The sequence below is a fragment of the Penicillium alfredii genome (genome assembly GCF_028826965.1).
Source record: "Penicillium alfredii strain IBT 34128 chromosome Unknown utg000002l_segment0_segment0, whole genome shotgun sequence".
NCBI lineage: Eukaryota > Fungi > Ascomycota > Eurotiomycetes > Eurotiales > Aspergillaceae > Penicillium > Penicillium alfredii.
This window is the reverse complement of record NW_026622699.1, coordinates 968,794-991,616: the sequence shown is the minus strand read 5'-3', so window position 1 is coordinate 991,616 and position 22,823 is coordinate 968,794. Positions and strand designations below refer to the sequence as shown.

At 49.4% G+C, this 22,823-nt stretch overlaps 8 protein-coding genes across 8 annotated transcripts; 7 read left to right on the top strand and 1 right to left on the bottom strand.

Annotated features, from left to right (window-relative positions):
* Positions 1–300: 300 nt before the first annotated feature.
* NUU61_001533 (C4-dicarboxylate transporter/malic acid transport protein) lies at positions 301–718 on the top strand (the record flags this gene model as incomplete). The annotated part of the gene is made up of 2 exons (XM_056652115.1): positions 301–499; positions 558–718. 2 exons carry the CDS (start codon positions 301–303, stop codon positions 716–718), a joined length of 360 nt encoding a protein of 119 aa, XP_056515382.1.
* A 48-nt stretch (positions 719–766) lies between these two features.
* On the top strand, positions 767–1,561 carry NUU61_001532 (C4-dicarboxylate transporter/malic acid transport protein; the record flags this gene model as incomplete). The annotated part of the gene is made up of 2 exons (XM_056652114.1): positions 767–1,382; positions 1,416–1,561. The coding sequence occupies 2 exons, from the start codon at positions 767–769 to the stop codon at positions 1,559–1,561; spliced, it is 762 nt and encodes a 253-aa protein (XP_056515381.1).
* Positions 1,562–2,121: 560 nt separating this feature from the next.
* On the top strand, positions 2,122–4,627 carry NUU61_001531 (DUF3435 domain-containing protein; the record flags this gene model as incomplete). The annotated part of the gene is made up of 4 exons (XM_056652113.1): positions 2,122–2,434; positions 2,528–2,778; positions 2,826–3,148; positions 3,208–4,627. 4 exons carry the CDS (start codon positions 2,122–2,124, stop codon positions 4,625–4,627), a joined length of 2,307 nt encoding a protein of 768 aa, XP_056515380.1.
* A 1,873-nt stretch (positions 4,628–6,500) lies between these two features.
* On the top strand, positions 6,501–8,725 carry NUU61_001530 (uncharacterized protein; the record flags this gene model as incomplete). Its single annotated transcript, XM_056652112.1, has 2 exons — positions 6,501–7,206; positions 7,281–8,725. The coding sequence occupies 2 exons, from the start codon at positions 6,501–6,503 to the stop codon at positions 8,723–8,725; spliced, it is 2,151 nt and encodes a 716-aa protein (XP_056515379.1).
* Positions 8,726–9,248: 523 nt separating this feature from the next.
* NUU61_001529 (uncharacterized protein) lies at positions 9,249–9,804 on the top strand (the record flags this gene model as incomplete). The annotated part of the gene is made up of 2 exons (XM_056652111.1): positions 9,249–9,420; positions 9,476–9,804. 2 exons carry the CDS (start codon positions 9,249–9,251, stop codon positions 9,802–9,804), a joined length of 501 nt encoding a protein of 166 aa, XP_056515378.1.
* A 441-nt stretch (positions 9,805–10,245) lies between these two features.
* NUU61_001528 (uncharacterized protein) lies at positions 10,246–11,142 on the top strand (the record flags this gene model as incomplete). The annotated part of the gene is made up of 1 exon (XM_056652110.1): positions 10,246–11,142. The coding sequence occupies one exon, from the start codon at positions 10,246–10,248 to the stop codon at positions 11,140–11,142; it is 897 nt and encodes a 298-aa protein (XP_056515377.1).
* Positions 11,143–14,787: 3,645 nt separating this feature from the next.
* NUU61_001527 (uncharacterized protein) lies at positions 14,788–16,167 on the bottom strand (the record flags this gene model as incomplete). The annotated part of the gene is made up of 1 exon (XM_056652109.1): positions 14,788–16,167. One exon carries the CDS (start codon positions 16,165–16,167, stop codon positions 14,788–14,790), a length of 1,380 nt encoding a protein of 459 aa, XP_056515376.1.
* A 1,017-nt stretch (positions 16,168–17,184) lies between these two features.
* NUU61_001526 (uncharacterized protein) lies at positions 17,185–19,152 on the top strand (the record flags this gene model as incomplete). The annotated part of the gene is made up of 1 exon (XM_056652108.1): positions 17,185–19,152. The coding sequence occupies one exon, from the start codon at positions 17,185–17,187 to the stop codon at positions 19,150–19,152; it is 1,968 nt and encodes a 655-aa protein (XP_056515375.1).
* Between the last annotated feature and the right edge of the window lie 3,671 nt (positions 19,153–22,823).

Below are 22,823 nucleotides of genomic sequence, written 5' to 3'. Positions count from 1 at the left end.
CCATCCCACTGATGATGGATCCCTCTGCTAGCTGCTCGGCTTGTCAGGCTGCAGGTCAACTGTGCCCTAATCATATTGGCGGACAACAGGCCAACCATGATCTTGAAGTTAGGATCCACGCCAAGAACCAGAAAGGTTTGAGACGGGTTATCGTCAATTTTACTCCGTCGTACGTTCATTCATCCTTCTGTTCCAGCGATGGAAATAACTAATTTCATCTGAACAGATGGGTAAGAATTAAATTTATTGTTATCGAAGGCAGTTTCCTTACTTTTCACCTTTTTTTAGTTCAGCGCTACCATGGGCACGGGCATTGTTTCGATTCTTCTTCACAACTTGCCATATAATGGTACATGGCTATATTGGATTTCAGTTGTTGTCTTTGCTTTTAATGTGTTTCTCTTTGCTTTGTTTAGCCTTATTTCCCTGGCTCGGTACACATTATTTCGAGGTATCTGGACGGCAATGCTGAACCATCCTACGCAGTCGTTATTTCTCGGTAGGCATCCTGCCTCGACTATGCAAAGCTTATGACATTATTGACAACTGATAAATAGGCACATTTCCCATGGGACTTGCAACTATTATTAATATGATATGCTTTGTGTGTGTTCCCGCATGGGGACAATGGGCTGCTATTTTGGCATGGACCCTTTGGTGGATTGATGCTGCCATCTCACTTGCAAATAATATGTATTTGCCGTTTGCTATGTATTGAGCATTAATGATTTCCTTATGTCATATTATTCTAACATGGAAGTGCAGAATGTCTCGACATGCAAATCAACTTTCCGGAATGACTGCAGCCTGGCTGCTGCCTATCGTTTCAACTATTGTCGCCGCCGCCTCCGGTAGTATCGTGGCTTCGGTACTAGAAAACGAACAACACGCTCTCTGGACTATCCTCATCAGCTATATACTCTGGGGGACTGGAGTTCCTTTAGCAATGATTGTACTCGTTATGTACTTCCATCGCTTGACGATTCACAAAATACCTCCCAAAGAAGTTATAGTGTCTGTTTTTCTTCCGTTGGGACCATTGGGTCAAGGTTCCTTTGGTATCATGCAACTTGGGAAAGAAGCCATGAGGATCTTCCCAGAAACGAACAGCTTGCCAGCGCAAATTTCAGCAGGTCCTATCCTCTACGTTTTCGGCTTCATAGTTGGAACAATCATGTGGGGGTTTGGGCTTGTTTGGCTTTTCTTTGCGCTGGCGTCTATCACTCGGTCGAAATTCCCGTTTAACATGGGCTGGTGGGGATTTACTTTCCCACTTGGAGTGTTTACAGTCGCAACAACTACCATTGCAAAGGAGCTGCCATCATTATTCTTCAAAGTTTTGGGCACGGTTAGTTTTCAGATTAGACTTGAACTGCTTGAAGGTTTCTGACACAACCAGATTTTTTCCGTCATAGTCGTCCTGCTTTGGATCATTGTCAGTATAGGAACACTCATTCAGACTTGGCAAAGAAAAATATTTTTCGCCCCTTGTCTCAAAGACTGGGAGAAAGCGGAGGCTGAACGTCATGGGAGGAATTTGCAGATATCGAGGGATGAATAGTCGGATTTCGATGTGACTTGAAATGGTTCTCTAACAAAAAGCATTTGTGCTGAGGCCGCCGGTTCTGGCGTCAAAGGAGGCCATTTCTGGCCTCCTCGGCACAATCTTTCCGCACACACTCTCGCCCCAGAGCCACGCGCCGCTCAAGTGCCCCTCTTGTAACGCGCACCGTCACGTTCTCGTTCAGCTATGTCGGTGCCTGGGCGCGTGGCTCCCCTTCCCCTGCGTCCACGTCCCGCTCGTGCTTTCCATCGACTTCTACCCCCCTCCGGAGACCTGCTCTCTGAGCGCTACCGTGACCCTTCGTATGGTGAGGTCGCCAAAAATGGCACACTCTATCGGACGCTCATTGGTCGCTGGGGTAATGGGGGTTTCATGGCCATAAAGCTGCCAACAGTCCCTCTCTCCCCACTCTCCTACCCAGCCCTCCTCTCCTCTAGTGTTTATCTTTTGCCAGTCCCTCCTTCAATCCGTGCCTCGCAGTCGCTCGTCCCTTCTATTCAGCTGTCTATCTGCCCGGAGCGCCTTTGCACACCACTTTTTGTTTCCCTAGAGGCAACATGAGCGACATCGCAGATCCATCCTCAGAGACCGACAGTGACACTTCAGGGGTGTCTTTCCGGCCTGACTTCGATGCCACCGACGACTCCGATTCTGGGGACGCCTCAACTTCAACTGGGCTGACCAACCCGGAACCCAGCTGTCTACCCGATGACTGTAGCGGGTCGTCAACTTGTTTAAAACGACCCGTGCGCCGCCCAGCGGACGCTGGTGTTTTGCCCGATTTCAGCGATGACCCTGATGATGACACAGATGAGGACCTTGCAGATATACCGCTTGATTATGGGCGCTCCGACCAAACTAAGGTTCGGGGTCGACGAATAGAAAAGCGCTGGCACAAGTGAGTAATGATTCAGACCTGCGCAATGGAGGTGGTTACTGATGTGCGGCGTAGGTACTGCGGAGTGAAGGCTGCTCAGCCTGGTGCGCTTTTGAAATGGGATAATCCGGAGGAGGCATTGCGCGAGGTTACTCCTAATGACGTGCATCGATTTTTCAACTACTGCATGAAGCTGAAATATGGTGAAGGCGGTCGACATCTCAAGGGAACGTCGAAAGCTAGCGCCCTGAAAGCTGACTGGAAAGGATTTCGGGGTTACTATCGGAGAATCACACGGACCAGGATCACCTCTGAAGATAGCGAAGAGATTAATGCCGTAAGTCATTCACCGCAAACCGACACTTGGGAGCTGACTGTTTCCAGGGTATCCGGAAACTCATCGATAAATTCAACCTCGATCAACAAGAGCGAGGCAAGGAGCCAGTGTACGTCCAAGACTTGACTGAATTGAATGAGACGATCCTCCGAACTCAGGAGAGGCGATTTCATTTTGGATACGAACGGATCCAGCTCTGTCTCTTCAACATGCTGGGTATTTTTACTGTGAACCGGCTGCATGCTCTTCTTTCGCTACAATTCAAACATCTGCATTTCTCTATACAACACAATCCGGATGGAGGACCTCCCGTACTGTTGGTGGAGATCAAGTCGGAGCATACGAAGAAATTCCTTGGAACTTCGCAAGTGTATGTATTATGCATTGAAACCGGGCAATAAAGATCCTAATATCACCACTTATTCTTAGTAACAATTTTCCTTTTCCCGAAATCATCAACGATCCGTCGCTTGTCTTCAGCCCTCACACATTTATCTTCGGTATGCTTTTTTGGCTTCAAGCCTTTGAAGTCCCCGCGCTTTCGTCCATGGAGCGTCTTCGAAAGTTGTTCGTCGAAGGTGGTCGACAACAGATGGAACTACCCTTGAAACGCAAAGTCGAAAACTATTATGTATTCTGCAAGACAGAGGTAGTCAATGGCTGTGCGGTTCTCCAATGGAACCAGCCGATGACCGAGAGCGCTATGTCTGGACGTCTGAGAAATCTAGGGGAGATCCACGGCTTTCTTCAGTCAATGTTTGCCCATCGTTTTCGCTATGGAGGAGGGAAGATGTTAAACGAAAACAGCGCGGTCAGCGAAGCACAGCAAAATCTGATTATGAAACACGCTGACACTCGCACTTTCTTGAATCATTATCTTCCACGCCACATCGACACGGACATGCAGAGTGTTATGAACGACCGTGAATCCAACAAGTCTCTGATGCGCGCGATCACCCGCATGAGTAGATGGATTGACAAGAGACGTCCTCGACATCTTACTTCGGAGCAGCGAGCGTCCCTTCGCGAACATCCAGAATATCTCGAAGCCCAGCGGCGAATGAGGGAGCAAGTCGAAGAGTGCAAATGCGATCCCAGTGCAGCCACGCAATCGCGATTAGAGAAATTGACACGCGAAACCTCCAATACATTCGGTCGGTTGGAAAGAGCACTGAGACGAAAGGTCCGCCATGAGTTTGACCGCAAACAGGCCATAATGGACATTGAGCGACAGCTTTCGGGGACTGCTGTTGACGACGAAGAGGCGAGGAAGGTGCTTCAAGTAGGAGACCAGATGCTACCGGAGCAGATTGATCTTCTTAAGAACTTATTCACATGGCCTACCTCTCAATCCCTGGAGGCGGAGTGGCAAAGAAGGAACGCCGCTGTGGCTGCGATCTCCCGATACTGTTGCTTCCTTGAAGGTGGCCCGTTGCGTGGGCGACGTAAACGAGCAGCACCAAGTGATGGGTTCGACGAAGAACAGACCGACGTGGTACCAGAGCCAGCCAAGAAGAGATGCAGTTCTCCGGAGCCTTCGCAGGAGGGTATTCTTCTCAGGAAAGCCGGAGACCATATTAGGAAGGCCAAGAAGCCCCGGCGGTGTTTTCAATGTTATGGCGACGCCGGACTTCCCATTCATCGCAGAACACAGAAATATAGTGAGTATAAGTCGACCCTGCGACACTTTCGAGAAAAGCACTTGGAGGATCGAAGGTGTCATATGTGTGACGAAGACCTGCTCCATGAGATGCATCTTCGCAGGCATGCAGAAGAAATCCATCGTCTCAGCACTCAACGGAATTACTATATCAAAGAAGATACGGGGTCAGACATTGACACTGATTAATTGGGACACTTGCAGGGTTCATCCGAAATTGAAGGAATCTTGTTTCTACATTTATTAACTAGTTAGTTACTGAATCTGTCAATGCCACACTTCACTGAGAAAAATGTAGCCCCCAGAACGTGCCGTGCGCCCTAACAAAATGCTCGCGGTGGCTCGCCTAGTTAAAGCGAGTGGCCTGAGCCTATAAATGCTCAGAATATCCTCAGTGAGTGCATAGGATAGCTCTCAGTGAGGGTGATACTGGTTCCTGTAGTTCCGACCCCACAACCCCTGTATAGGCCTATGTTGCTTGAAACAAGAGCATAATACAGACAAGATGTATAGCACCCCGAGAGAAATCTAACAGAAGCGGTATTGGAATGAGAGACTGATCTTATATCTATGATGGAGCTATGTAGACCATCCTGTAGGAAGTAACACGGGAGGACGTTAACAACAGGTTATTTTCAGCTAGCGTATGTCAAGAGCAAGGGCCTTTCGGGAGGCCGAGAACAGAAGACTTCTTTCAAGAGGGCTCCGCTCATGGTAGAATCCTCTTGAGAGGAAATCAGTCACAGCACAGCCCACTGAAGAGCACAGGCGACACAGTAGGCTGCACGTCATATGAGCTGCCCCTTAGTACTAGTTCTCTCCTAGTCCAATCATTCTAGGCCTAGACTAGTCTTGAGACGGTCTTGAGACGGCCAGTGGATGCAGACGATGCTTCTCAGCCAGACAACCACGCTGTCCCAGTGAGGATCGATTTCATTGGCTTATCAGCCTACTGAGAATGTGGGTCCCGCAGTGGCCCCCCATTCGATCGATTATTTCTTGACTGGAACAGTTTATAGCTAAGTTAAAATACCCGGTCGCGGTCTATGTCATCAAGCGAGAGAACGCCTTTTATGCCTTTACTGCTCTAGGAGCCAATAACCGGTACTCCTAGGAGACAAGCGGTGCTCCTAGGAATCAGAGTTCATTCCCAGGAACCGCCATTAGCTCCCAGGGGAGGATACTCCTTGGAGCCACTACGTATTTTCTACGCCGTAGAAGGTGATTCCTGTGACGATCTGCTCAGCTTTCTCGCCGCTCGCGCAGGCGGGGAGGATGCGATTTGACTAAAGCCCCGCTTTCGCCCTGACGCTGCAGGGTTTCCGGAAACTGGGGTCACCATCAGACTCTTTGATATTCTCCAAACCCCTAATGTCAAGAGACGCTAAGCTACCTTGGGTAAAGTTGATAATCCTTCTGTTTTAAGGCCGTCCTGTAACCGTTGTCCATCAGGGCCTGCATTGTGACCAAGATCTTCTAGCGCATATGGAATGGGCGAATACATTTATAGAGGAAACGGAAATTTTGTGGGAGCTTTACTGGGAGTACTTCTACCACGAGATTGCAAATCGATCATGAAAGGCGGCTCACAGCTCCTCCGACAAAACAGATTGGAATTGCAGGCGTTTCACAGGGGATGCCGGCCCTGGCTCCTCGAGCATCCGCGAAACCAACGACAGAATATTTTTATCGTTCAAAAAAGGTCGGCTCGTTGCCATAAACAGTAGCCGCGCAGTAGCACTGTGCTGGACTGAGTCTCTGCATGTTCTTGTCGTATAACGAATAATCTTTCCAAGTATACTTCCTCGCAACACGTTCTACTGGCGACGGATCCGACGGATTTACCTGTAGATGATCCGGTAATCTGCACTCCCGGTCGATGGGGCACGGGAGTAATGACATAATGAGTCGTCCGAAGTCACGTGTGTTTGACGGATAAATATTTTAACCGAGATGCCGCCAAGCTGACGGTCACGACAGGGAGGAGAGTTTCTAGATGAGACGCTTCCCCCCACCATCGCGCCGGAATTGTCCGTCTTTCCCTCCCATATTCACGGTAGTGATGAGTGGAAGCAGCTCCCCGGACTACAGGGCGCTTTTCCTCAAGGAAGCCTCGCTCAGACGGCAGGCTGAGGAAGAAAAGAAGCGGGCAGAGGAAAGGGAGAGACAGGCTGAGGAGCGAGAGAGACAGGCTGAGGAGCGAGAGAGACAGGCCGAGGAGCGAGAGAGACAACAAAGGGACCGCAACCGACCGACAACTTTTCCAGAGTTCATCCGACATTGCCACGATCTCCTTTGGAGGCCACTCCGAGCCCAAACACCGTCTCGCTCCACAACGGGCAAAATTCCCGCTCCGATTGGAAAACACTGTCCCCTACGACTGCGTCCGTGGATGGACTGTGAGGAGACGCAGCGGGAGATTTACGAATCCGTCTGCCGCTACCTACAACCGACCGAAGGGCATACACCAGAATTATTTACCTCACTGGTTGCCTTGGAAGACCACGGCCGACGATTCGCACGCCGACCCATTAGCAGCGAACAGGACCTCGAGACCTACGAGCGACTCGCCGTTGAAGACCACGTGCATGATATTGTTGCCGAGTTGTGCAAAATACCAGAGGCTCGTGGGGAGTTCCGGTTGTGCAACGGAGTATGGTTCGATAATCACCCCAACGCGCTGGACCACGATAATGAAGTCGATGCCAGTCAACCATCAACCACCAAACCTTCGAAGCCGGATCAATTTTGCATCTATCAAAAGGACGGTAACCAGCGGACCTTGCTTACCACTGTTGAGTATAAACCCCCCACAAGCTCTCTGCTGCGAACCTGCGGCGAGGCCTCCGATCGATGGATTTCTGGCGAGAAGTAGTCCAACCGGACAGTGTGCCGACCGAAGAGCCAGAGAAATCAAGGTATTACGCCGAGCGGCTGGTCGGATCCGCCATCGTACAAGTATTCCACGTGATGATTCAAGAGGGTCTGGAGTATTCATATTTGACGAACGGTCTGATGGACGTGCAGCTCTGGGTGCCCTACGACGACCCAACCACCCTGTATTACCACCTAGGCGATCCCGGGACATACGGGATGGCAGGTGATGCAGGGCCTATGATTCCCAGAACTCGAATTGAGAGGACGCTCTGCCTCTGTCTGATGAGTTTCCGCTCGTTTATTCGTGATCAGGCGTGGCGGAATACCGCTAAGAACAACCTACCGAAATGGCGCACGAGCTATGATAGCGGTCTCTCTCAGATCATAATGGTAGATTTACCTCGGGACCTAAACGTGGACGATACCAGCTCCGAATTCGCTAGTCCTGAGCAGTCGACCTCCGAATATCTCACATCATCTTCCCCCATCACCACCGGCCCTCGAGTGACCACACGAGCGGCCGCTAGCTGCGCACCACCCTTCCATCCGTCTCACCACCAGAGTTCTTCGGATTCCGAGACCGACCCTACCACATCTGCAGGACAGAAGCGAGGGTTCAGCCAGGTCACATCGTCCCCTCCAACCCAGCGGTCCGCACCGCGAGGAGATCGCCAAGGGAACCAATGCGGGCAATCTCGCTCCCACGACGCTCCATATTGCACACAAAGTTGTCTTCTCCGGCTACAGCAGGGCGGCACGCTTGACCCTAAGTGCCCGAACACGGATCTGCATATGCTTGACGGAAGATCAGACCGCCATCCGATCGGTGCACCTGACTTAGTGAAAAAGCTCAAGGTGCAGCTGGATCACGATCTGGATCATAACTGCTCTCCTATCGGCCCTTGTGGGTCCTCCGGCGCACCATTTAAGATTACGTGTGCCACCTTCGGATATACGGTTGTCGGGAAGGGGACAACGTCAAGACTCTGGGGGGACGTTTCGCGCGAAGCCGACATCTACCGGGTCCTCCAGCGTGCGCAAGGATCGGCTGTTCCCGTCTTTCTCGGGGCGATCAATTTAGCTCTGACCTACTTCCTCCACGGCGCCGGAAGGATCCGGCATATGCTTCTCATGGGCTGGGGTGGTAAGACCGTGGGCGATCCTCCTTTCGACAAGACCATCCAGCATGCGATTTCTCGGTCGGTGAAGGAAATCCGTCGTTTTGGCGTCGTCCACCAGGATCTTCGTCCGGACAATATTTTGTGGAACGCTGAGCTCGGACGAGCGCTGATCATTGATTTTCATCTGTGCACCTTGAACCGTCGATTGCTGCACAAACAGCCAGGAACTCTCAAACGATTACGGCGTAATTCTGAAGAACGCCACTCCAAGCGGGTGCGTGTGGTATGAGTAAAGGCTACTAGAGCGGGGATTAAAACAGTCAACCTGCTCTACGCATAGCCAGACCCGGCTGGTAGCTCCCAGGGCGAACATTTTTCAAGATTTTATCATCTCTCAGAAAGTCATACGCAGGATAGAGACGTTTTCTTGTGTTGATCCATACCTATTTAGCTATCTAGAAGGCCTTAGGACCCGGCTGTTGCCATAGCTCATTTGTATTAAGCGAGCATTTCCAGCAGATTGTCAATTCAGCGTTTATTCTCAATTTATATTATGCTCCCCAGTCCCTACCCTACCTGTTGTGATCATTTGTACGAGACCGCGGAACGGAGAAGAGTGTCGCAGTCAGAAAAATAGTCTACTGTGGCCAGCTAAACAATATTAATTACACATAATAGAGTTCTCATAATAAAATGACAAGAATACAAGTTAAGGTGTCCAAAATGGTGTCGCAGCTCAAACATATAAAGAGTCACGAAACTTCTTTCACTGTTCACTATGCTTAAACGCGCTCTACTTCAAGCCCAGCAAAATGCATCTTCTAGCCCAAGCAATTCTCTCTGGAGTCTTTATTGGCGCCTCGTTAGGGGGCTCCCTCGAGGTTATCGATCAGGATCGCCAATGTGTGATATGGTCCAATGATAACCACGGATGCACAGGTTACTCTGCATCCTTTGCAGAGCTCAATGGAACCGATTGCTCAGGTATAAGCTATAAATCAGCTTGGAATTGAATACTGTTATGTTGACAGTTTCTCAGAGCTGAACGAGGCCGTGAACGGCACACGCAAAGACTTCTCTGCTCTTAATGTAGAGGCGTGTGGTACTGAAAACGGCAAGGATGCTGCTTGGATAATGGTTGACCTGACTGGAGAAGTCACTTTCTTCAATCAGAACGGTGACAAGTCAGGATGTACTCTGAATCATGGACTCAAGGCTGGCAGCTGGTGCAATGCGTCTGATCCTAAGCACATGACCACCGCCGATTTATCTTCCGCTTCGACTTCTTCAACTACGGCGATGTCGGCCACCATGTCAGACTTCAAGTCGAAAACTACAACTTTCACCTCGGCGTGTGTCTCTCCCTGATAAGGTAGAGGGTCCTTATGCGATGGAAAATATACGTCGCTTATTCTGAATATATTGCTGGTTGTTGAATGTTTGATTTTACTCTTTGTGTATTACAGCTCGTCTCGAAACTGGTGTCACCACCTACACTATTTGATTGTTTCTTGAACCCCAATGCCAAGACCCACTAGTCTATATTGGGAGTTTGTCTAGAGTATTCTTGTATGTGGGTCCCGTATCGTTCCTTACGGGAAATACCTAGTGCCATAGTGGGGTGTATTCACTTGTAATTATAATACGCCAGACACCTCCATACCCCACCTTGAAACCCTTCTCCCTTGGTTCAGGAGACCTAAACAATCAATCACGAGTGATCATAGCAGGATGGCTCCAAACCTCGCCCCTTCAAAGCATGAGCTTATATATGACATGATCCACAGTGGAGAACTATCTGTATCGCAGATGGCACAAGCTGCCGGCTGCAGCAAGCGCACCATCCTGAGAATCTCTTCCAATATACGGCTGTTTGGCAGCGTCAAGGCGCCTCCTAACAAAGGCGGACGGCCACGAAGCCTCACTCCATTTATGCTAGAAGCTCTTTGCGATCACCTGCTCGAAAAGCCCAACCTATATCTTGACGAGATGGGGATTTTTCTACGGGACGAATTCGATGTCCAAGCAACAAAATCTAGCATCAGCCGCGCTCTTGCATCGAAAGGCTGGTCAAAAAAGACTGCGCGCGTCAAAGCTAGAGAGCGCAATCAAGACCTACGTGATGAGTACTTTCACTTTATCTCAGATTTCCATTCGTACCACCTTGTCTACGTGGATGAATCTGGATGTGATAAAAGGATAGGCTTCAGGCGAACGGGTTGGTCCCCACTAGGAACGACACCAGTTCAGGTGTCCAAATTCCATCGTGATAAACGATATCAGATACTGCCTGCATACGCCCAAGATGGCATTGTTTTCTCTCGAGTGTTCCAAGGCTCGACTGATGCATCCGTCTTTGAGGATTTTATTGAGCAGCTTCTCCAGCATTGTGGAAAATGGCCTGAGCCGAGATCCGTATTAGTCATGGACAACGCATCCTTTCACCACTCAGAACGGATAGAGCAGATGTGTTCAGAAGCTGGTGTGAAGCTGATGTATCTACCTCCGTATTCTCCAGACCTGAATCCCATTGAGGAGTTCTTTGCGGAGCTAAAAGCCTTTATTCGGCGACATTGGCCATCTTATGAAGATAACCCGGATCAAGGATTCGATAACTTTCTCGAGTGGTGTGTTGACGTGGTGGGAGCAAGGGAGGAGAGCGCCCAGGGACACTTCCGGCACGCAGGCCTAACCGTTGAGGCATAGCCTCTCCATTATCATAACTCCTCTATAGTGTTTCTCGAAATCAGCTTGTCCAATGCATTCTGACTAACACTTTTACCGCCCCGCTTCCGAGGCATTAGTGCAGAATATCTATTGAACGGCCAGCATTATATTGCGGCCCTCCAAAAATTGCGGATTGTGTGCTAAATCGTCATTTTACATCAAACTACACCGTTAAGCTTTGCATGTTAGATAGTGAATCTTAATGGTATCGAGCAATCTTGATACGAGTGATAAATTCCGATAAAAACATTAAGAATCGATGAAAAACCAACCCTTTGTATTCACGTGGCCCCTATTTCGTGCGGTCAGGTCAATAAATGATCTGCGCTAAGGACTAGGCAGAGGGTCCCACAGAGAGTTTCTCAGTGTTCGAGCATCGCTGCAGCAATAACTTTTAGACTTAACTCCCATTGCCGGGGCTTTCTGTATCATCCGAGGTGCCAAGGAGTTATTTGAAACTATTTCCACCTTTCTCACTATTTTGGAATTCTAACATCAAGGTCCACCAAAGACCCGCCCCATAAATTCTCGGATGACGTTGAATATGCAATAATGCTGGGCTGGTTGACATCCCTTCGGAACGGAATTACATTATACCGTTTTCGGCTTCCCCTCAACAGGAGTCTGGAGGATGTTGCGTAGCCCAGAAGCCAGCGTTCACTTTGTTTGCTTCAACGAGATGGTCGAACACGATGATAATGAAAGATATGGGCTTCGCGCGGTCGCCGTCACAAAGGGTCGCTATATCGGTTTTGACGATGAACCACTCAGAGAAGAACAAAAGAGGCAAAACCGAGAAAAAGAACGCAATGCTCAACTGCAGGAGGAATACAACGATTTACGGCAAAGTCTTGTCAACGTCCTTGACGATAAAATATTTCTTGCCGATAGCCTCGGGCTCATAGCTTCGCAGATCTCACGAAGCGCGTTAAACGTCCCACGCCAAAGCCTCGAGTACGAAGAAGCGAACGAAGAGCTCCCATTGTCAGAAAGAAAAAAAACATCAGAAGCAGGCTTGTCGATGCTAGATTGACTTTCCCGACGGATATAAAAATACTCAACACTCTCAATAAAGTTCTCTTGAGCCGAAGTTTCGGGCACTTAGATCACCCCGAGCCGAACACTCCAGACATCCTCTATCGCGTAATGCGGTCAAACAGCCATAGTCGATATGACAAACAGCTTGGTTTCCGTTCTTCAAGACAGCCATTCACGCTACCTTCTGATCACGGAGGCCCTCTACACGAAAGCTCATTGGTCGATCAGGACAGTTTGAGAAATCACTGCGAGGGGAAGCGACCTTCAGACCTCATTGCGATGTCTGATAGCCCAGCGAGAATATTGCGTTTTATCGAACACTGGGGTTTCAACGACCTAAGAGGAGATATTATAGCCGTGATTGATGTCTCGAAGCTTCTTGCTATGAGAGCACTGTTCAGTCGCACAACTACTTTGGCTGAGAAATTGGGGGTGGAGTCTTGGACTCCCTTTCGGGAAAAAGGCCTCAATTGGATAAATACAAATTATTGGGTTGCTTATCGGTGGGTGCCGGCTGAGTGTATAGAATTGTGCATCTCGGTCAAATCGCTGCGAAGTGCTTGCAAGGAGCATGAAATTGGTAAGTAATCAGGCGTCCGAGAACAACATATGCTTATAAAACAAAGGAGAATTAGATTTCGATCGGCAGCTTCCAATGGAGGACTTACTCCGCAAGAAAATGGAAAACTTAAGTGTTTGAGCTGCACTTTATGAAGCCAGGATATGTTGAATCCTTCTGACGGTTTTATCATCTGTGATATTACACTCTCACAGATCGCTAGTATAGATGTTGAATTATGACAATTGATCATTGTTATAAGGCCGTTTACAAGATTGACCATATTGAGCTCGCCCAGTAGATTGCGATACGACGCATAGAAGCGGGATGAAAGTACGACACATGTACTAGAACCCTTATTCTTTGTTCTGGAGATCTATCGGTGGTGACACTTGTTTCAGGAATATAGTATGAAGAGGTAGGTACATAAGATTAACACACAGATAGAGTCTTTAACCACCCGCCAAGGCGAAGGCCAGTAAGATATCCCAAATGTGTCGACCCATCTTCTCTGACATCCAATTCCTCCATGTCACGGAGAACTTTCTCAATATACTCACCGGCGGCGCTCAATTTCATAATAAGTGCGATGGCACGATGAACCTCGAGAAGCCGGGCGGAAGGAGGGTCAATTGTACGATTGGGACTCAGGGTCAGCGTGCGGGTGACAGGAAATAAAGGGTCACGTAAGAAAGGACTCTGTTCTGTCGACTCAATCCTATATTGGTGTGGTGTTCCAGTGCGTTCGAAATATATCTGAAATTCGCCGAATAATCGGTGGTAGTCCAGCGTCAAGGTGAGGGCGTTTATGGGGCTGTCGATCTTTGGACCATCGATAAGATGGCCGATACCAGGGTCGAACATATCTAAGATTCGAAGAACATTTTTTTTGAATCACTCTGGGCGCCACATTAGTGGTGGCGAAGTCGTACGTTGCAGATTGGACCTACCAAATCCAAGTCTCCGGATGCCACTGTAGTCAGACAGTGCGGTAGAATGTGGGCAACCTCCAGGTACTGAAATTGGTCACTTGATTCGTTCTTCAGCAGGTTCCCGTCATCGTCTGCACAATGTTCTTTATCCTGAGTGAACCGTTTTCTGGCTTCAGCTCTGTCGAATTTCCGGGACACTACACAGCGGTGGCGATCGCGTACAAGGCAACTCTGTCGTAAAACTGATACACGCTGTCTTGTCCCGGTCGGGGTTGAGCTCTGCAACGACGATAACGATGTGGGCGTTGGTTGTGGTGTCTTGACAGACGAGGCCCTGACTGCAATTGATAATCAACATATGCTCATTATAGTTACCGTCATACAACCGAGGAAGTAACACACGGGGGAGTAGAAAATTTTCAACGATATACTCAGCGAAGTTTTCCAGAGCTTCGTGGACGTTGTTTATTTGTTCAGGTTCCCATGAAGAGAAACCGTCGAAGTATGATAAGGTGTGAGTAATGTCGGAAGGTCCTTTTTCCGAACAATAGTCCTCGTAGATGTATGAAAGGAAGAAAGTCAAAAAAGTATCTGGAGACGCAACGTGTTCGAGGGTAGCCTGGATAAGTGTCGCAGGCTTATAGCCCTTCCGAACGGTTTTTTCGAGGCCATATTGACGTACAAGCCCGATCACAAGGTTCCTAGCCGACTCGTGCTGTTGTGGTTTTAATGACAAGGGTATTGAGAAATCCAGAACTCCCTCTAGAGAGGACTGGTGACGGTGCGTTGCCATCGTAGTAGTTTCTTGGAGTCTGACTCGGGAAGACCGAGAGGAAGGATGACTGAGGCACGTGATAAGATGACTCATACCACGATCAAATTCGGGCCGACACAAGCTCCGTGTGTTTAGAATATGAAAACTGGAGCTTATTTAATTTAGTGGGTTGTCCGCAAAGCCATCCGTACAAACGTAACATGGATGTAGGTGTATCAGGTGGTAAGCCGATGGTATGAAAGTACACACCGAAACCATGCGGAGAGATAAACGTAGTATGTAGTATGCCGGTGTGGGCTGTCCTCTATTCAGCAACATATCTAGACTAAATTACTATTATTTTCATTGCAAGTGACGTCTCCGCATCGTTTCACCCAAAGGCCGATGTCGCGTACGAACCGCCGGGCTGCACCTACTTTCACGCCATGCTTGACAAAAAAACCTGGGTCTTGATCTTCATAAATCTGCATGAGATCAAGACAATTTTCGAGAGTCACGTCGCGTGCTTTGGTGAGATTATCCCTGAAAGTCTCGTTGCTCACCCGTGACTGTTGCCATTCGGTATATTTCTCGACAGCGACGTCAAGCAAACCATGAACCATGATTGATTCAGCGCAGCCCGACTTAGCAGAAGTGGCGTCATTAGCAGGGGTAGGCATCAATTGTTCAGATGTTCCAGCTGGGAGGACATTGATATTGATCGGAGGACACATCGAAGCGACTGCAGAACTATCCGTGGTTTTCTTCCGCTTTTCAAGTCGTTGGTTGTCCTCAGCATATAGCTGCTCGCGAAGGCTATCTGGTATATCATCATGGGTCTCGAGGACTCCTCCTTGCTCCACGTATTTAACAAGGTCCTTCAGATGGTGTGTCTTCAATCTATAGTGTCTTTTGCCCTCTGGATCTTGCCAGCAATATTGTCCTTCGTGGTGACATGGAGGCCCAGGGCATCGCATTACACGATACACCTCGCGCCAGACAGAATGTTGGCCGGAGACCTGCTCGGCGTCAATCTGAGCGTCTCGGTCAGCAAGCATCCGCTTGGTAACCGATGATTTTCCTCTCTTATCAGTTCTAGAAGGAAGAGGCCCACTATCCTCCATGTAGTTAATCGATATCTGGAGTCTAGGCTTCTTGCCACGACGATACAGATGGCCCCACGCTAGCAGCTGCTTTTCCACCGCTGTCCAATCGATACGAGTGCCTTCGAAGCGTTTCGTAAGATCACGTTGGGAACGGTCATTTACAGATAACACCAGGGAGGTATCATCTAGTCTGACTCGTCGGCTGCGGGCTATCTTTCGTCGTAGAATACTTCCAGCGTCTTCCTTGATCTGTTCCCAATAAGAACTGGGCGGGAAAGTCAGGTCTTGTTCCGTATCCTTCACCACAACCCGATTGTTCAATTTAGCCCTCCACTCGATCTGGTAGTGAATACAGTCTGGAGAGTGTTCATCCCACGCACTTCCATCTTCATGTTCCACCGCTGCATGAAAACTCGGTTGGTCGGGCGGATGTTGGTGCAAGGAGGTTGAACGTTCACCAACTATATTCTCGGCATCGGGTGAAGGGCAGATTACTGATGGCGTCCATTCGCGGTCCAAGTAACCAGGAGTGGGGGCATACGAGGGGGTCCGTTCCCAGAGATCAGGAAATTCAGGTCGGTAGGCATCATCATTATTGAAAGGAGTGTAAGTCATCCCCCAAAGGCAGAAGATGCCACTAAGGAGTCTAGCAACATCATTGTGTGTTAGCTTCTACCAAGGGGTGTCACAGAACGCAAAATTAAAGAGAACTGCGGCTGACAGGCTGAGAATGTTGATGAGCAGGTTCATGAGTACTCTGCGTGTAAGCAAGGTTATGTAAGTCACTATTGGCAATGTCTGGTAACAAGTAAGCCCCCTTGACTGTCACTTCAATATTGGAGTGGTAGAGGAAAGTGACACCTGGCCAGGTTCTCGAGGCACTCTCAGTCTCTAGAGTTTGACTTGTTTGCATCATAATGGAACATTCCAGCTGCCTTGAATTGAGAACGAAGTTACGATACATGGACATGTATTATTAATAAACGTAACTGCTTGTATTGATACTGATACAGGAATATTATTATTCCCTGGCTATACCTTATATAGACTAGGGAGGCTTGGCGTTGGGGTTCGAGAAACAATCAAAGAGTATAGGTGGTGACACCAATTTCGAGACGATCTGTACGGATGATTCAGCCCTAGCCTCCTGCCGACCTGAAAGCGCCCAGCAGCATACTCTGCCGACGAATGGAAAAGTAGACAGTCCTCAAACGTTTTTGGAGGACACGTGCCGTAAACGGAGGCTTTCATCGACATTTATATCCCAGGAAGCTCTACCAACCAGGAACCGCCGGCCTCGCCTTCACAATAGCCTGAGTCAAACAGCGTCAGCCATTCCTAACTTGGATAAAGATCGATGGGAAGGTCGTTTCTCTCGGCATCTTCTCCTATCCAATCTATTGCCAGACGAAAAGGACGAGATTGAAAGAAAAAGCAACCACGTCCTGCGGTCCGATTTGGCCGAGTTTATGGAGAAGTATACTAAGATATGGAAGTCGACCGGGTTTTGGTCTCTACATCACTTGATCCGTCCGAGCGTGGACGCGGACAATCGAGAAAGCCAAGACATCACACTGGAAACAGTTTCTCGACGAGGCCGGCGAGGGGAAGCTTTGGAAAGCGGCAACATACATGAGGCCGCGAGACTCGTGGGGTTGCATACCCGCCCTCAAGGTCGGCGACCGCGAAGTAACCGAAAACCAGGAGAAGGCTCAGGCCTTCATGGACTCGTTCTTCCCCACTATGGCGCCTGCTCAAAGGGAACATCTCGCACAGCCCCCAGCCGAACTTCCATGGCAACCGATCTCAGAGGCCGAAGTCTACCGATCTCTGAAGGCGGCAAAAGCCTCGACAGCGCCAGGCGAAGACGGGCTGCCGATGCTGATCTGGAAACGCCTGTGGAGGCACCTTGGTAACCTCATCACTCGGATCTTTGCGGCGTCAATCGACCTAGGATACCACCCCCAAAGGTGGAGGAGTGCCCGGATTGTGGTGCTGCGGAAGCCCGGGAAACCAGATTACTCCCTCCCGGGAGCATATCGCCCGATTTCATTACTCAACACGCTCAGCAAGCTGCTGGAGGCAGTTGTGGCCCGGCGGCTGTCCTACTACGCGGAGCATTACGGACTTCTCCCGGACACTCAGTTCGGGGGACGCCCGGGACGCACCACCGAGCAGGCCCTGCTGTTGTTAGCCAACGCAATCGACCGAGCGTGGTATGGAGGACGAGTGGTCAGCCTGGTGGCCTTCGACTTGAAGGGAGCCTTCAATGGGGTAAATAAGATAAGCCTAGACGCTCGTCTCCAATCTAAGGGCATTCCCGCGGTTGCTCGAAGATGGATTGCAAGCTTCATGAGCGGACGGCAGGCAAACATTGGGTTCGATGACTACCTCTCTGAAGTTGCAGCGCTAGACAATGCCGGGCTAGCACAAGGCTCCCCATTGTCGCCCATCCTCTTTGCGTTCTTCAACTGCGACCTGGTCGACCAACCCGTCGATTTCCACGGCGGCGCATCGGCCTTCATCGACGACTACTTTCGTTGGCGGGTCGGCTGGTCCGCCGAAGAGAACTTGGCTAAAATCCAATCCGAAGACATACCGCGGATTGAAGCATGGGCCCAGAAGACTGGGTCCAGCTTCGCAGCAGAGAAGACCGAGCTTATCCACATCACCAGAAAGAGAAGTGAACAGTGCCAAGGCCAGATCCTCATGAACGGCAATACCATTACACCGTCGACAACCGCCAAACTCCTAGGCGTGATCTTTGACCACGAACTACGATGGAAAGAACACGTGCAGCAGGTGGTCAAGCGAGCCACCAAGGTCAACATAGCACTTGGGGGGCTGCGACAGCTCCGCCCAGAGCAGATGCGCCAGCTATATGAGGCGTGTGTCGTACCGGTCATTGACTACGCGTCAACGGTCTGGCACGATCCACTCCGAGATAAGACCCATCTGCGACAGCTACGCACCGTTCAACGAACAGCACTCATCCGAGTTCTCTCTGCCTTTCGGACAGTGGCCACATCCACACTCGAAGTTGAAGCGCATGTCCTCCCAACCCATCTTCGTCTCTGCCACCACGGACAAAACACCATCACCAGACTCCACACCCTACCACAGAAACACCCTATATGGGATACCTTGCTTCGGGCCCAACGGCGACGAAATAACGTTCGGACGCGTGCCCGGTTCCCGCTCGCAGAGACCTTGAAAACAATGAGCCCAGAGAGACTTCATGAACTAGAAATGATCGACCCCACTCCACTGCCACCGTGGCGGACAGAACCCTTTTCGAAGATCGAGATTGAACCAGATAGGGAGATTGCGATGGAACGGGCGGAGCAAGCACGGTCCAACTCGGACATTGTCATATACTCCGATACATCAGGACGCCAAGGTCACCTAGGCGCTGCGGCCGTGGCGCTCGACGACTCGCTAGAAACGACTGAGAAAATACAGATACAGGTCGGACCCATGGAAGGATGGTCTGTGCATGCCGCCGAACTGATCGGAATCCTGTACGCCATCAACGCCATCAACAAGATCGCTCTCCAACGCCGGAGATCAACCGATGCGCGGGTGTCTGGCGTATTATAATTACAAGTGAATACACCCCACTATGGCACTAGGTATTTCCCGTAAGGAACGATACGGGACCCACATACAAGAATACAGTGACACAGCAAAAGTTTCGACAACACCCCTCACCGCCTACTACACGACGCGCTTGTAGGCCTACTATATCTTCTAGTTTTACGCGATTTACCCCTCTATATCGCCCTGAAGTTACTCTTTTTTTATATCTACGGATGGCTCCACGCTCTGAGCTTACCCCGGCACTACGTGAACGTATTTGCGAGCTTTATAGCGCCGCTGGATAGGGCTATAGGCGAATATAGAAGCGATATCCGTGGGTTTCTATCTCTGGTATTCGATATACGATCAAAAAGGACCGTGAACGACTCGGTGGTGTTACAAAACAACGCTCTGGGCGCCCGAGAAAGCTAGACGAAGCTGATCGAGAGCGTTTATTAAATGCTATCGACGAAAATCCGAAGATTACTCGGGAGGATATACTTGCTGAAGTGTCGTATAAAGTTAAGTCTTTTTAGCTACTATAATAGGGGTTTACTAATAGATTTTTAGGTTAAATATGACTCGATCCGTCGACTATTAAATGCTGAGAATATATAGAAGTGGCGTTACTCGTGGAGGCCGTATTTGACTGAAGAAAACGCCCTGAAACGACTTCGATGGGCTTGGAGATATCGCCACTTCACACCTGAAGATTGGGCTCACGTTTTTTGGTCTGATGAATGTACAGTCGAGCGTGGGATTGGTATTCGCCGAGAATAGACTTTTGTACGCCCGAAAGATCAGCCAAAAGCTGGACAATGTCAAGGATTGCCTTAACGCGGGAAGTAAGTAAAGCAGATGTTTTGGGCTTCGTTTTTAGGCTCTGAGCGGCGTACTGGATTAATTCCTCTCTTCGGAGATCCGAGATCTGAACGAAGCGGTGTGAATCGCTTCGTTATCGAGGAGTTATATCGCCGAATCTTACCTATTTTGATAGCGAACGAGGGTAGTATTTTTTAGCATAATAACGCCCCAACACACACTGCCTACGTTGTTCGAGAAGCTCTAACTGAGATGGAGATCGAGGTTATGGAATGGCCACCTTATTCGCCTGATTTGAACCCAATTGAGAACCTCTGGGCGTTATTAAACGCCAAAATCTACGAACTTCGACCTGATCTTATTTATATAGGGAATAACGACCAAACAAAGGAGATTCTGGTGGCTACTGCGCAGCAGGTATAGGACCAACTAGAATTAAGGCATCTATAGCATCTATCGGAAACAATGCCCTATCGTGTAGAGACTATTATCGAGGCTCAAGGCTGGTACACGCCCTACTAGCTATATAGAAGCAAATTCATGGAGGTTTTTGACCGGCAGAATATTATATAATCAAGGGGTGGGGCTGGGGGTGTTGTCGAAACTTTTGCTGCGTCACTGTACTCTAGACAAACTCCCAATATAGACTAGTGGGTCTTGGCATTGGGGTTCAAGAAACAATCAAATAGTGTAGGTGGTGACACCAGTTTCGAGACGAGCTGTACGGTAGATGGAGTTGCGCCCCTCTCACATACGCCTCGAGATGGAGAATGGAACTTGAGTCACTCCATTTGTCCTGCCCGACAACGGTTTACGGTTTCGAGATTGACGAGGACGCGTGGGAGCTAGGACGGAGACGGTTGAACGATTCATTGCTCAACAAATGGACATCACAAAAACAACACCACCAACACCACCAACAGCTCAGAACTTCAATTCGGAACATACATATTTTCCAACTTCACAGTTAACCTGTGTCCTAGCAGACGGTTACTCCAAGAGACGCGTCCCGGACGCGTCTTTTGTTGCAAGAACGTCTACACGGCCTCAAGTCAACACAGACCTGGAACACATCAAGGAGCAAGCCACAAACACTTCTACTGCCACACATACGGTAACATCGGCACTCAATGTAGCACACGCCAAACATACGGAACCGACAGCCAAGACCATTACAGGACGGGCCCTCCGGGCAGCCCATCCACGGTGCTCAATTTACCGCAGACGAGTGATTATTGTCAAACAGAAGCAGAGGAGGGCCAGGAAAGGCCTGACAAGTCAAAGATACAGAACAGTTATTAGAACTATCAGTACCGGAGGGTGCAACTGTTGGGAACAGAAGGGGAAAGCACTTCGTGAGAGGAAGAGCTTGATTTCTGGATGCAAGAAGCGGGAACACCTGTATTTATAGTTGTACGCTGCATAGCTGCCTTAGGGCGGCTGGGACAGTCTATGAATCAATCAATCAATCAATCAAGATACTAGGCTTCTCCTAGGAAATAAGGGATTATTCCTAGGAGCCGACGACAGGTGCTCCCAGGAACCAGTCCATTCCTAGGATCCGCCATCTACCACTCCCAGGAGGATACCATAAACTCCTAGGAAGGTTTGATGATTGATTGATTGATTGATTGATTGATTCATAGACTGTCCCAGCCGCCCTAAGGCAGCTATGCAGCGTTCATCTATAAGTACAGGTGTCCCCGCCCTTGCTTTCAGACAACAAGCCGTCCCTGCTAGAACTGCTTCCTTCCTCCGCTCCGGCCAGTCGCTCCCCACTCATAATCTAATGATTGTTCCGTGTCTATGTACTTGTCAGGCCTTTCCTGGCCCTCCTCTTCTTCTATATACCAAAAATCACTCGTCTTCGCTATGTGTATTTTAGTACCGTGGATGACACTGCTCGGAATTGTCCCAGCAGTCCAGTCCTCAAGATCATTTTTGCTGCTTGTACTGCCATTGACGGGCTACAGAGAATGCGTTTGATGTCGATGCATGGAGCCCTGCCTTCCCACATTCGATGTCGTTCGTCCGCCCTGGAAGGTTTGATGTTCCTGAGAGCCGCCGCATGCTCTTTACACTAAAGTCCGTTGAACGATCCCAGGAGCGTCTCATGCATTGACCATTCCCCACCACCCTGTGGAACCTTTTTAACGGCCTCACATTGCAGTAGGGCTCGACAACTTTAAAGATAGAGGGTCAATTGGACTATTTATACCATGTCTACTGGGATTGTATTTAACGCTTGTCAATGGGAAATAAAATCGAGGAATACAGTATCGTCTGAGCAGGTTAGAACAGACTTTGGGCAAGAGTAATACAAGGTGATTAGCAAGAGCTACCCTCCTTCGTTCATATGGAGAGTTAAAAGATACCAGATTTAAACCACGTCTTCAAGATAGTCAAGTTGTATAGAGGTGCCACCAGTTTTTAGCCACAGTTTGGGGAGTATTTAGGGAGGTGGGGGTAACAACTGCGACATGGCGTGGCTTAGCGGTCGTCGTCGATGACACGGTGCTTTCGCAGACACCGCCGCGTTTGTCAATGGCCACAGGATCAGTGGCGCCATGATGGGAGGTGTTGTCCTGCACGTCCCTTTTGATATTGGTGGACTTGGGGGTTGACTTGTCCCTTGTCACGGTGAAGGTTTTGGTTCCATAGATGACACTCACATGGACTGTACACCCTGCCGGGTCCGGATCAAGTGCAGACAGGGCGAGGGTTGCTGCCTATCAAACTCAGGAAAGCTAGAGAACTCGGTTTTGGTCATAGCCAGCCCGCTGGATGACGTTTAGGAAAAGACTGCGATATGGAACGGAAAAATACACTGCAAAAGTAGTCCATGGCAGAAATTAATGCGACATAGGCTT